Genomic DNA, 13,291 nt, shown 5'->3' with positions numbered 1-13,291 from the left:
CCTCTTTTGTGTTTGGGTGTAACTATCTAGTCTTGTTTTGTGTTTCTTTTAGAGAGCTTGTTTTTTGGCTCTTTTTTATTTTGTGCACTACTGGATCTTGACGTAACTATTGATTTTTCCTCTTGGTCTTTTCTAGTACTCCTTATACAGGATTGACTAAGAATTTCAGGTAATATATTTCATTTTAACTTCCTAAAAAAAAGCAACATTCACTTGCTTAAGCTAAGAGCTAAGGTAAGAGGTTCAAGAAGTTAATGAATTAGTTTAAAGTTGAAATGCTGACAATAAAAAATATTAACATAATAATAGTTAAATCCTAAAAATAAACACAATTTATTCATTTTGAAAATCATATATATTATATAAAAAGGTATGACGTGGGCAAGATGAAGAAGATTCCCGCAAGCAACGGCTGAGATTGAATGAGAGGGTTGACACGTTACGTTTATCTTTGAGTCCAGTTGCCACCATTCCTTCTCAGTCACACACACCCCTCTCTGTTTTTGTGTGAACTCAACTCAACTCAACTCCACCCATCTCCCCCCCCCCCCCCCCCCCCCCCCCCCCCCCCCCCCCCCCCCCTCTCTCTAACTAGAACATGTTCTCTATTAGAATTTCATAGATGTATATAGCTATAACCAACTATTTCTAACATCAAGACATAGAAATACATAGCAGATTAGAAGGACATGTTGCTTGGAAAACGTCCTCGACCACCAATTATGAGAAGAACAAGAAGCATGAGTGGTGGTTTGTCCGTGGACATGCAACCACCTGATCAAACCAACAACCTAGAATCCCATCATGAGGAAGAATCAGTGATGTCTCATCAGAATCCTCTGCAGCCACATCCACACCATGATGATCAAGAACATGGCATCAACATCAAGAATCCACATACGGTTGTGATGGGAACAGAAACACACATTAAAAGTGAATTAACGGTGGCTGATGAACGTTTAGTGGGTAGTGCAGTCATGTTCCCTTCACACACAGCCACAGCCACAAACACTAACAATATTATTAATCATAATAATAATCCTTTGAGTGTGAGTGCACATGATGTCATACATAGTACACCTCACTTTCTCCAAACTTGTGGCCTCTGTAACTGTCGTTTGGCTCCTGGTCGAGACATCTACATGTATAGGTAGGTATCCATTTTTTTCTATTATTCATTAGTATTTTTTTTTTGTGTAAACCCTACTCTGCCTAGGGCAAGGCAGAGCCTTCGTAATCTGGAGTTCAGTCAAAGGTAAAAAAAGCCTAAACAAGAATATCAAAGTCAGGTTTTACTAACCATAAGAGTTAGTTAGGTTCAAATAAATGCATCAATTCAACTATTTTTTGTTGACTTAATTGTCTCTTTATTTTCAGTATCGAACCAAAGGAAGAATTAATATTTACAATATGTTCTTCATTCTAGTAGTTTGACTAGGATACTACTTGAAGCTAGCTAGCTAGCTTTATGTTTCTTCATTATATTATCTTGATTAATTAATTTTTTGTTTAGAGGAAATTGTGGTTAGTTAGTATAATTAATTTGGTTTTTAGCTGATTAATGATTGAAAGAAAATTATTGATTTCAGGGGAGATACAGCATTTTGCAGTTTGGAGTGCAGGGAGCAACAAATAAAACAAGACAAAAGAAAAGAAAAGTGGAAGATGGCGTTCACCAACAAAGAAGACCACCGTGTATCACCACCGTGCACGGCCACTGCCAAAGCTTCTACTGCTGCTTGTACTTGAAGAAGGGTTGCACACTTGAATAATTATTATAAGGAATTATTATTGCGTAGAATATTATTAATTATTATTAAGAATGAACAAATGCCACGCTTACAATGTCATTCATGTGCGTGTGCTCTGTGCACTTACGACAAAGAAGGACCACCTCGTTTCTCCCTTTGTCTCAATTATTATGCTCCTTATGGCTCTTTTACACTGGTCTTTGCTAGTGATTCTTATTAACATCATTTTCTACTAGAAACTTTGTAAAGAAGGAGTTGTTACTAGCTATTTGAGTTTTACTGGTCTGAGATCTCTATAAAATTTCTCATATAATCTATCATGTTATCATAAATTTATGTGAGTTTAATTTTCACTATAATTTGAATTTTATTATGTTTTTATATTGAGTCTAATTTGTCTTTGTAAAATTGGTTTAATTTGCAGGACGAGATATTTCAAACTTTATTCTTTTTCATATTAGACTTTGATTTTTTTCCCATTACATCTCTCATAGACTCATACACAACACTCTTAGACTTTGGTTAACCAAGTTGTAGCATATGCGATTTTTAAGTCATGTTAGAACTTTGAAGTATTGAACTTTTTTTTTTTATTCTAAGAACAAATGATATATAATCTATGCTAAGAAACTTGATTTGCTCACCTAATGCAATCTCCTTTCCCAAATTTTTTAATCGATCCAGAAGGTTCGAACTTAATACTTAAAGAATTTAAAAATTTTAAAGTCAAAATTCACTCTAATCAATATAATATTGTTGGTATATACAGACCCCAATTTTTTATTTTTTTTAGGATTCAAATATGTCTTCTTGACCTGCACATAATGAACCACACAAAACACATCAAACTCACGCAAACCCATTATCTTCAAACAATCTAAAGACATAGGATCTCGTAGATTTGTATGGTTACGATTATTGATGTATGTTGTCTGTAACCGTTTGCCAACGACTACTTCGATAGCCGCACCATTAACCATATAAAAAGGTTCTTCGACCACAACTCAAGAGATACAACATCTATCATTTTACTTCACACTCTTTGCTCTCTTACTTATTTAAGTGTCGAAGTGTTTGCTAGTACTCCAACTCGCATGTCGACCATTGATACTCAACAATCTCATCATTTTGATAACTCGGGATCATAACTCAATCAAAACGTTTTGTAGATACGACACTCATAACATACAATCTCATACAAGAACAATAACAATAATTTATAACTCCATTTGCTTCCTTTTTTTAATAAATGAATTTGCTTCCCTTTATTCCACAAAGTCATACCTCATTAGTATATTTATGAAAAGTTTTATGACGCACAGTATTAATACTAGCAAGTGCAATATACTAGAATGTGTTACTTTTACAAAGTGGTAAACGTAATAGAGAGGCAGTTGACAAAATCAAATGCAACAAAACTAAACAAATGTTGGACCCACTCCAAAATCGTAAAAAGCCATGTAAATGAGCTATCAACAAAAAACAAGAATCTACAACTTTAATTTTTTTAGTCCATTTCTTTATCACCCTCTCATTGAGTGGTAGATCTTAGGGGCACGAAAGCATGCACATTCTTTTCTCTTTTATTTTTTCCTCCATAAAATAATGGAAAGTTCAAAAAAAAAAATGTGATTAATGAATGAAGGAGATTGATGGTACATCAACTCATCATACCTCTAAAGATCCAAGGGGGAACTTGGTTTGGTGACGCCAAGTCGCACTCTTTATTTCTTTTTCCCTTTTCTATAACGTTTTATTTAGAGCCTTAAAATATGGTCACTTAACACTATGAAAAAAAGGTATAATCAATACATATAATTTAGTGTCACTCACAATACCGGCATTACTTTAGTATGTCGTAATCTTCTTTATTTTTTTTAGGAAACTGTCCGTAATCTATTATGGTCTTTTACTTTATCAAATAGGTCAATGGGTATAATTTATCTTTAAAATGAATAAGTGAGATGTTTGAATTTTAAACCTCAACTTCTACATATTACAATGCATTGTCTCTACCAAGAGAGTTATATTCACGTTGTAAAATAAAAATTAAACGTTCTTATGGACTTAACTCAGTTGGTATATATGGACAATGCAATAATATATGTAGAGGTCAATGTTCGAACCCCGAACACTTCACTTATTCATCTTAAATGTGAATTTTTAGTCACTAGACTATTTGAAAAGAAAAAAATTAATTAAATAAAAAAGAAGTACAAGATTTTGGGGACGAAGAACCTGACCCAATAAACCACAAACTCAAACCCTAACGAATGATACTACAATCCAGTACAAAAGTGGTACAAAAAAGAGAAAACCCTTAAACATGTATTAAGCAAAACCTAAAACTGTTACTACCACACACAATCTAACGAACTCATGTGTGAGCACGGAATCGAATTGCAAAAAAAAAAAAAAAAAAAAAAGTGGAGTGAGTTTTGAGCATCTAAATAAGCGTATGAATCTTCGGTCGACACAGAAATGATCCAAATTTCAACAACTCTCTTCAGAACATCAACAAGCAATAAAAGCCCTTTTCATACCAAACCAACCATTGACGAACTGAATCTGACAGCACAGAGTCACATAGGTCTTGAAATAGAAATCAAAATTCAGTCGTAGTCTGGATCGAGGGATGAACAAACGACGAAATTTCATCACACTCCAAAGATGGTGCATGAAGCAACTGGGACGGATATAGTCCTTTAGGTACGACGAACAATTACTACCGTCAACACGGAGCATCTACGCACCTAGCCCTTTTGAGCAACATCAGGCAAATCAATTCTTGTTGAATCCAAATTGTGGGATGCACCCAACAAAACAACACACAGATGAACAGAACCAGAGAACCCATATCTTAAATCCAGAAAGGAAAAAAAAACAAATTCCAGTTTTTCAAACAAAATTTGGCCGAACACCGAAAAACAAACGTGTAAGCTAAGAGAGAAACATAGAGCGAGAATAAAACCACAACCCGTCTTTATCTTCTCGGAACAAAACGAAACAAAACAAGAACGAAAACATGGTGTAGACACGATAACGACCAAAGCAATCATCGTCGAATGAACAACAAACGTAGCAACCAAACGAGCCCAGCTCATTCATATAGCGATCCTAAACTGCGATGTGAGACACCGCCATGAGCAAGAACCAGTCTAATACCCCAAAGTTGGAAAGTTTGGATCATGAGGAACACTTGAAAGAACTCAACAACTACAACGAACCATAAATGTAGTTTCGACGAAAGATGGAATAGCCGCCACCACGGCGGCGCAACTGATTTTGAAGGCAGCCGCAGAGTCCGACGCAAGACGAACGCGAGCATATCTGAACATCCCTAACATGGGTCTCTGGATGGTGCAGCCGAAACGTCGGCGAACGTATTACCACCGCACACTTCCACATCTTGAAATCCTCCTTTGAATTTGGGAGAAAAAAAAGAGTTTAGCGGTGGTGGAGGGTTTTGTTTAGAGAGAAGGTATAGTGTTTATTTGTTAAAGAGAAAAAACTTTTTTTTTAGTGTATATTTGATTTTGCGGGGTTAAACTTAAATTGGTTGATTTTGAAAAGAAATAAGTAGAATGAAAAATAATTTATATTTAAATTTATTGAGTGAAAAAAATTGAGACTAAAGATCAATCTTAAAATTTGTACCCGCAACAAAAAACAATCTAAAAATTATTTCTACAAGAAAATTCATTTCCAAGCCACTCCATGTAGCACCACAACACATTAAGTAGTTGTCACATCTTAAAGAAATCAACAACGATAGATAAACAACCCTATATTTCATACACTCTTTTAACACCTCACTCTCTCTATATTTCTCATTTTCTATCATATCATCAAATTATCACATTTATTATATATCTCTTTTTTCTTCTTTTAAGAGTTAATAAAAGTACTTTAGATCTTTAAAATCTATTTTAGTTATATCGATGAGATTTAGGTATAAAAATAGCGCTAAAAGCACCATAACCAATCTACCCCCGTAAGAGCAAGAACGTGTTCAACTTTCGCTTTGGGGATCTCTTTGTTGATTGTCAATCGCTCTTTGAGTTGTAGGCTTGCCCTTATCCTCGTGAGCTCTCGAAATCGAACTCACCTAAATTATTCTTTATAAAAAAAATATTAAAAGCACCATAAGTTTATTTAATAAAACACCACGAGTTGAATACTTATACTCCCTCTAATATCATATGATGCTGAACAAATTTAAGTGTACCATAAATGAAATGGACTGAATTGGGATCTTGTGGTGAAAGACACCTCTGTAGGGACGTGGGAACACACATAAAGTCGCAGCTCTTTTTGTCACAATAGGACCCCTATCATACCTCCATTTCAAGAGGTCCCCTCCTCCAATTGGCGCTTTTGTTCAATCAGTGACCGTGAAGATTCAATCATAATCAGTGCACTTGAAGGTAAAATAAAAAGAGCTGAAGAGAAAGTGAAAGAAAAGTTAACAAAAAAAAGTGAAAAAAGAAAATGGGTGACTGTAAAATGCACTAGTGGGTTAATAAATTGAGTTGATCAATTTTGAATTCACTTTATAGGAGGCCCACAACAAGGAAATATACCTAGTTCTAAAAGTGATAGTGGAATCACAGACATTGTTTTGGACATATTTAGATCGGTGGAACTATATCTAAGTTCAACGTATGTTGTTTGTTCATATTCTTTTGGGACCGTTTTATTGATCTGTCTCCAATCTAATCTAATTATCTTGTTTTTCTTTTGACAAGAATCTAATTATCTTGCTATTGGAAGGTAAAAGAGGATTTTACGAGAATCAAATTAAGATTTGTATGTGATTCAAATGGAAATGAAAAAAAGTGTTTGATGTTTCATGTCACTTATTGACCTTAACAATTTAGATGCTTTATTAGTGGGAATAGCAAGAACATGCTCTTTCTTGAAGAGGTAATTATTTACAACAAGCTGACATCAATGTATATAAGCAAGTTGTTCTTGTTTTGTAGTGATAATTATACAAAATTTGTCTATCATGTGTAACTGATGTCACGGTCATGATCTTATTCTTCTGGTAAAGCCGTGTAGCAAACTCCTTTATTTATATGTTAAGTGTTAGATTATTACATTAATTTTTTAAGAAATTATATTTGAGTACATTAGTTTTTATAATAAAATTTAATTTGTTTAGTTTAGTAAAATATCTTTATTAATGGTCGTTGGTGAAACAACTATGTGGACATGAGATACAAGAAAAATATTTCAATTGGGATATTCGCAACTTTTCAATTCTTGTTTTTTTTAAAAGATAAATTAGTCTATTTAAATTGGCATTGAAAAGAATCAAATCTACTTTTAGAACTCAAACCAATACCACCAAACTAGTTCAAATGGGTTAACTTTTCAATTCTTCTTGTTGCATGATAGTCACAAACAAATTCCATGTTTTGTTCTTCATAACTGCTTCTGTTGTTGGATTCGCATTCACCTACCTTGATTGTAATAACTAGCTCATAACTCCCAATTTCTTTTTAAGTGTTGTCAAGGGGAGTATCCATTTAACAGTAGCACATAATTGACTATCCTCTCAAATCCTCCATAAAAGATGGGAAGTGTATACTAATTATGCTAGGCATAATGTGTTTCAGTAAAATATTTACTAACCCAAAAAAGGGTATATATGGATTGCAAAGAGTGCATAGTTTATCGGAAAATTTTAGGCAAAAATGCATTTTGTGGTCATTCAACTTGTTCTGGACAAATCTAGACTTAGTTACTCAATTTTATTTATTTTTTTGAATTTTTATATTACATCATAGTTAAACTTCTTTTTTGAAGAAGTCATAGTTACACAAAACGCTAAAGATAATTATCGATTTTTTTTTTCATATAGGTTTCCTCTACTCGAGATAATTTTATTTGAGATACTGATAAAAATTAACTATGGATTTTCTCTCAACCGAGACTCAAAAGATTTAGTTTACCATAATGTTAAAGTATAACCTCTTTTGTTAGATCCAACGCTCGTTGATAACAAACTATCAATCAATTAGAAATTTTTATATAAATTTTTCCATAAAAATTTATATAAAAGGCCAAAAAGGCTACGTTTATGTTTGACACTGATAGATGGTGTTTGAACCCTTTACAATGTTTGGGCATCACCTAATGTGTTTTGTATATGCCTGACGATAGTGTGTATTTTAGTAACTCCTTTGGCACACCTTGTGCTGTAGGGGTTGCTTGTTTTGTGTTTATTATACTCCATTTTTGATTTTTCAAAAAAAAAATTCCATAAACTAAAATTTAAAAACATATGCCATGAATATTGAAACGAAATTTTAATGAACTTATAGATAAACTAAAATTTAACAACTTCAACATTATGAACAAGTAAAAAAAAAACATGTTCTGAAATAAGCAGAAAATAATGATCAAAACACAACGATTACACACGAAGTTCTCATCAAGAAGCATTTCATCATCCAAAAGACCAAACATCAACCTTAAGTTCAGGATCCATTTTCTCAACTCAGCAAGGAAGTTTACATAACATCATTGAGAATTGAGATTGTTATTGACATGAAACCCCATTGAACAAGTCAACATCCATTTAAAGATATGATGAACCATCTTATCCGGAGGTCTGTCCTTGATCAAATAATAAACAAAGTGCAATGGAAGAAAGGAACTCTAAATTTTCTGAGGTTTCATATCAACAACAATCTCCTTGATGTTAGTCATTACAATAACATCATAGAAAGCTTAAAGAAATTATGTGCCCAAGTAAGATTTAGTTGAGTATAACTGTATAAGGCACCAACAATCCAAACACCTTTAAGAAGTCCTCCATTATATATTTTAACCCTTTGATCGCAGATTCTTCCGATTGATCTATAAAAAACTACTCTCTTTTATTGACAAAAATCTATAAAAACTACTAATTATTTCTTAATAGCCCTTTTTTGAGAAATTTTTGTAGTCTTTTTAAATTTTATATTTTTTTTCTCATTTAAATTTGTAGGTATATTAATTTTATTTTACATGCAAAACTCTAATTATTTGTAAACTTTTTGTAGCCAATAAGCAAGTAATAAATATTAAAAAGTAATCAGCAATAAATTTGAAAAAATTAATATGACAGCTAGCTTCATTAATTTATGTGATATTGTCAATGAGGTCCTATATTTATGGATTTTTCGTTAAGTAACTATAATTATTTTATTGAGTGTCCTATATTTAGGGATAATATATTATATTACGATTCTAAGAATAGATAAGGTGAAGTAAATCTAAAATATAATTTAGTTATCGATTCCTATTTGTCTAGATAATAATGAATATGCTTCAAAAAAAAGATAATAATGAATATGATTTTAACTATAAAACACAATTAGTCCCTAAAAAAAACTATAAAACACACTTAGTATATTTTTTCTTTATTACGATCAACTTTTTATATACACGATTTAATTTTAAGTAATTTGTCTAACTATGTATTGTACGTGAGACATGTGAAAATGGAATCATAGGATCATCATAGATATGCAGTTTTTCTACTTACTTTTTGAGTTATTTTTCCCGTTATGTATCTTGATTATTTGATTGCATATTTATGAAATCTGTTTGTGAAGATTTTTATTCTCTAATATGAGCTTTTTTTCTTCTTGAAATGAATGTTTTAAGTCAAATATATTGTAACTTAAAGGGTCTTGTTAACGAGTGTTTCGAGATACTCTTTAAGCAATTTAAAAGAAGAAATTATTTTATAAAAACCTTAAAGAGTGCTTCAAGAACATTCGTTAATATTACCCTTATTTAAATTGACTAATGGAGTAATGGTAAATTGGACATAAACTTAGAGTGGCGTTGAACAACGATGAAGTTGGACTTGGATATGCTAAACCATACTTTTTGGAATTATTGTGGATTGAGTGGTGCTTCAGATCCAATTTTTTTCAAGAAGATTATATATTATACCCCCTACATTTAGTCATTTACCCCTACAAATAATTGAAAATACCAATATTACCCTTTAATCATTTGACTTAACCCAACATAAAATTTTGCCCCGCAAAACATTTCCGAAATTTAATACTTCAATTTTTGGAATACCCAAATCAATATTTTTTTTTATAGATTAATTTGTAAACCTAAACAGTTGAGTACATAATTATCATGTGAATTATTTTTTCTTACATATGCATTTTTGATTGTTCAAAAAAAAAAAAAAATTTCTTACATATGTTTAAGAGGCGCTAAGAGGGCCAAGAGGAGTAGAAGCGCGTATATATATTTTTTCAAACAGCACCACCCAAAACATATTAATCAAAAAGAGAAGAAGTACAAAATAGAAAAGGGGACTAGGCCAAAGACCTTTTCAAAAAGTATTGAATCAGAAATTGGACGTTCTCAACCTATTCCAATAAGTCAACTATTAGCGCCGTCGTCGGAGGGAGGGTTATTGACTCATTCTAAGCTTCTCTACATTCATCTATTGTTGAAACTTTAATTTGTGTTGGTGATTGGCTTCGAGTATTGAATGGGATCAGGAACAAGCCTAAAGTAATAAATTATATCTTGATAATTATATATAGTTTAATCTTTCAAAAATAGTGTTGATGATTTATTGATATATTTTATTAACAGGTCGAACATGTTCCGACATAAATCACATTATTCCCTTGATTTTAAGTAGGTACGTTCTTTATATTTCAATAAATTGACAAGAAAAGATTGCAAAAGTAATATCACTATGATTGTTTGCTTTGATGCTCATTGTTCTTGACTTGTACTTGTATATTAAACTTCTCTATGTTTACTGTGATGTTTGGAAATATAGAATGTACCTGACATATGGTTGAAAATAAGATTTTTCTAACATGTGCAATGTTGCACATCTTATGAAGCAATTAATGTACTTCTCTCTCTCTCTCTCTCTCTCTCTCTCTCTCTCTCTCTCTCTCTCTCTCTCTCTCTCTCTCTTATTAACCTTTTTAACCCATTTCTCTCTCATATTTATGAGCTCTTTTCTTGAAATCGGATGATAGAGACGTGTTTCATTTTCTTCAACATCCACAGTATGGTAGATTCTTTTTCTGATTGTTTCTCAATTAATTCTCATGTTGTTCAAGTTGAGAGATTTATCAAGTGGAATAATGATAATTATTCTTGCACAATCCTCAATGTTGATGGTAGTTGTTTGGGCACCCCTGTGAGAGCTGGTTTTGGTGGAATTATTTGGAATAATGATGGATATTATTTGTCAGGTTTCTCAGGCTATATTAATGATTCTTCTGACATCTTGTATGTCGAGCTTCACGCTATTTACCAAGCGCTTATTTTGGCAAAAAGCTTGAATACAATTGAGCTTGTTTGCTATACCGACTCCTTGCATTGTATAAACCTCTTCAAAGGTCCGTCTATGTGATACCATGTTTATGCTGTCTTGATCCAGGATGTGAAGGATCTGATTAGGCAAGGTAATGTAACTGTTTGCCACACTCTTAGAGAGAGTAATCAATGTGTAGATTTTTTGGTCAAGCTTGAAGCTGGTTCGGATACTGAGTTGCTCTACCATGTCTCTCCTCTAGCTGATCTCTTGGACCTCCTCAGGATTGACACAGTTGGAACTCTCTGTTCTAGAGAGTAATTCCTTCCTTTTTTTCTTTCTTTTTCTTGATTCTGTTGTTTTTTTCTCTTTCTTTTCCCTTGTAACAAAAAAAAAACGAAAAGATGAAGAATTAATCCTTTATAATTCTTTCTCCAATTGAAAAGAAAACTTTGATCAGGATAAATTACGAAGTCTCCCACAATTTTTCAGCCGGCGGAGGAGACGCAATCGTTTCGTGTTTTTTGGAGGAGACTGGGGGAATCGGAGAGGTGAATGTAATGATACTAAGAATATATTGCAACAATTACTAGTAATGAATGAAATTATCAACCTTCAAATGCAGTGCAGGAAGTACATCGAAGGTTTTGCAGTAAAGAAAATAGGGAGAAGAGAGAATTCAGTGAGACTGAAAGAGAGTACATCTAACATTTCATACCCCATTTTCATTACCTATATTCAGTTATATATTCTATAGATTTTGTTTAACATAATTGATTCCTAAATTCTCCTTGTTTTGATTTCATTGCTCATGACTTTTCCCTTGACTCATTACAGTGAATCATTGATATTATCTCTTGATTAGTTGGCGTTTGATATATGGATGTTTTGGTTGCCAGATTCGACCTTGTCGGAGCTTGCTAGTGTGATGTTTGTGGACGAGTAGTTGATTGTTACTGTGTTTGAAGGTGATGATACTGTAATTGTGGTTGCAACAGTGAGATGGTGATGGTGAAAATTCTTAATTTAAGGCTAATTAATATGATAGAGAAATGGCTAGAATTGGTTAATAAGAAAGAGAAAAAAAAGTGTATTAATTACTTCTTAAGATGTGCAACATTGCACAAGTTAAAAAAACCCTTGAAAATATAATAGCTTTGGAAATATATCCATAATATGTTGAGCTATTTGGCAATTAATGAAGTCTCTTTAGAAATATATCATTTTCCTTCAAATTTACCTCATCCTTTAATTATAGGTACGTTCCTTAATTCATGGGCTTGTTGTAGGTACGTTCCTTATATATTGTATGAAACATAAGCTTTTGTGTCTAAACACACCCATGATATATCAGTTAGAAACTTGTATTAGGATTTTTAGCAAGCAAAAGTTCAGGACCTTTTATTGTGTTGTTAGCATACTATAGTTTTTTTTTTACAAAGCATACTATAGTTATTTCTCTATTAAGTTTTTTATTGATATATAGACTTTTTCAGAATGTTGATCAACTTTCATTCTTATTTGTTGTTTAGATTTTTTGTTGTTCTGGAGTCCACATCATGTGTGAAGTTTGTTGCTTTCTAAATGAGTAAAGATTAGGTTGAAGGTTGTTGTAAATGTGACTCTGTCATAACTGATACAATTTTGTCTTGAAGGGGCGTGCTATTGGAGTGTGGAATTAAAAGAATATGTTGAGAATAATTCAAGTTCTAATTATTAAATTTTGTCGGTTTTTTTTTTGGTTGCCTTTATTACGTGTTTTAAATATTTTTCGCATATTTACGCTGCTTTGAACTTTGTATGATTTGAGTCTATCCTTTGTATGGTTGCGATAACTTTTATTTTAATTCAAAATTTGTTTTTTTTACAAAAATTAATATAAAAGGTCAAAGAACGATAAATTTTGATTTATTTGACAAAAAAAATAGACTTTATGTGAGTTGTGAAAACGAACTGAACCTAACGAGTCAAACCGAATTGTTCATGAACTTTAAATGAGCTGGAAAAAAAATGTTTGTATCGAATTGGAGTAAAGTTTCGAGTTGAACTAATTCTGTATATATATATATATATGAGAACATATACTATGAGAATGATATTTCTATATGAAAATGATGAGAATGAATTTAAACCATCAGATCTAAATAGATGGTTCAGATTAAAAGCTTTAATTTAATTAACACTTGTGTCTTTCTATTTTGTGCCAAAAAAACCCAAACCTACGTGACCTTTT

General features: G+C 32.3%; 2 protein-coding genes across 2 annotated transcripts; both read left to right on the top strand.

The window, feature by feature from the left end:
- The first annotated feature begins 479 nt into the window (after nucleotides 1–479).
- Nucleotides 480–2,083, top strand: LOC146941071 (uncharacterized). Its single transcript, XM_085754861.1, has 2 exons — nucleotides 480–1,150; nucleotides 1,590–2,083. The coding sequence occupies exons 1-2, from the start codon at nucleotides 690–692 to the stop codon at nucleotides 1,747–1,749; spliced, it is 621 nt and encodes a 206-aa protein (XP_085610987.1). The 5' UTR covers nucleotides 480–689; the 3' UTR covers nucleotides 1,750–2,083.
- An 8,726-nt stretch (nucleotides 2,084–10,809) lies between these two features.
- On the top strand, nucleotides 10,810–11,379 carry LOC146941070 (uncharacterized). The gene is made up of 2 exons (XM_085749925.1): nucleotides 10,810–11,100; nucleotides 11,185–11,379. The coding sequence occupies exons 1-2, from the start codon at nucleotides 10,810–10,812 to the stop codon at nucleotides 11,377–11,379; spliced, it is 486 nt and encodes a 161-aa protein (XP_085606051.1).
- The last annotated feature ends 1,912 nt before the right edge of the window (nucleotides 11,380–13,291 follow it).

The sequence above is a fragment of the Medicago sativa genome, chromosome 3 (assembly GCF_051527215.1).
Source record: "Medicago sativa cultivar Bolivia chromosome 3, Bolivia_mono, whole genome shotgun sequence".
Classification (NCBI taxonomy): Eukaryota; Viridiplantae; Streptophyta; class Magnoliopsida; order Fabales; family Fabaceae; genus Medicago; species Medicago sativa.
Note: the sequence above shows the minus strand (reverse complement) of the source record. Positions and strands in the feature narration are given on the sequence as shown.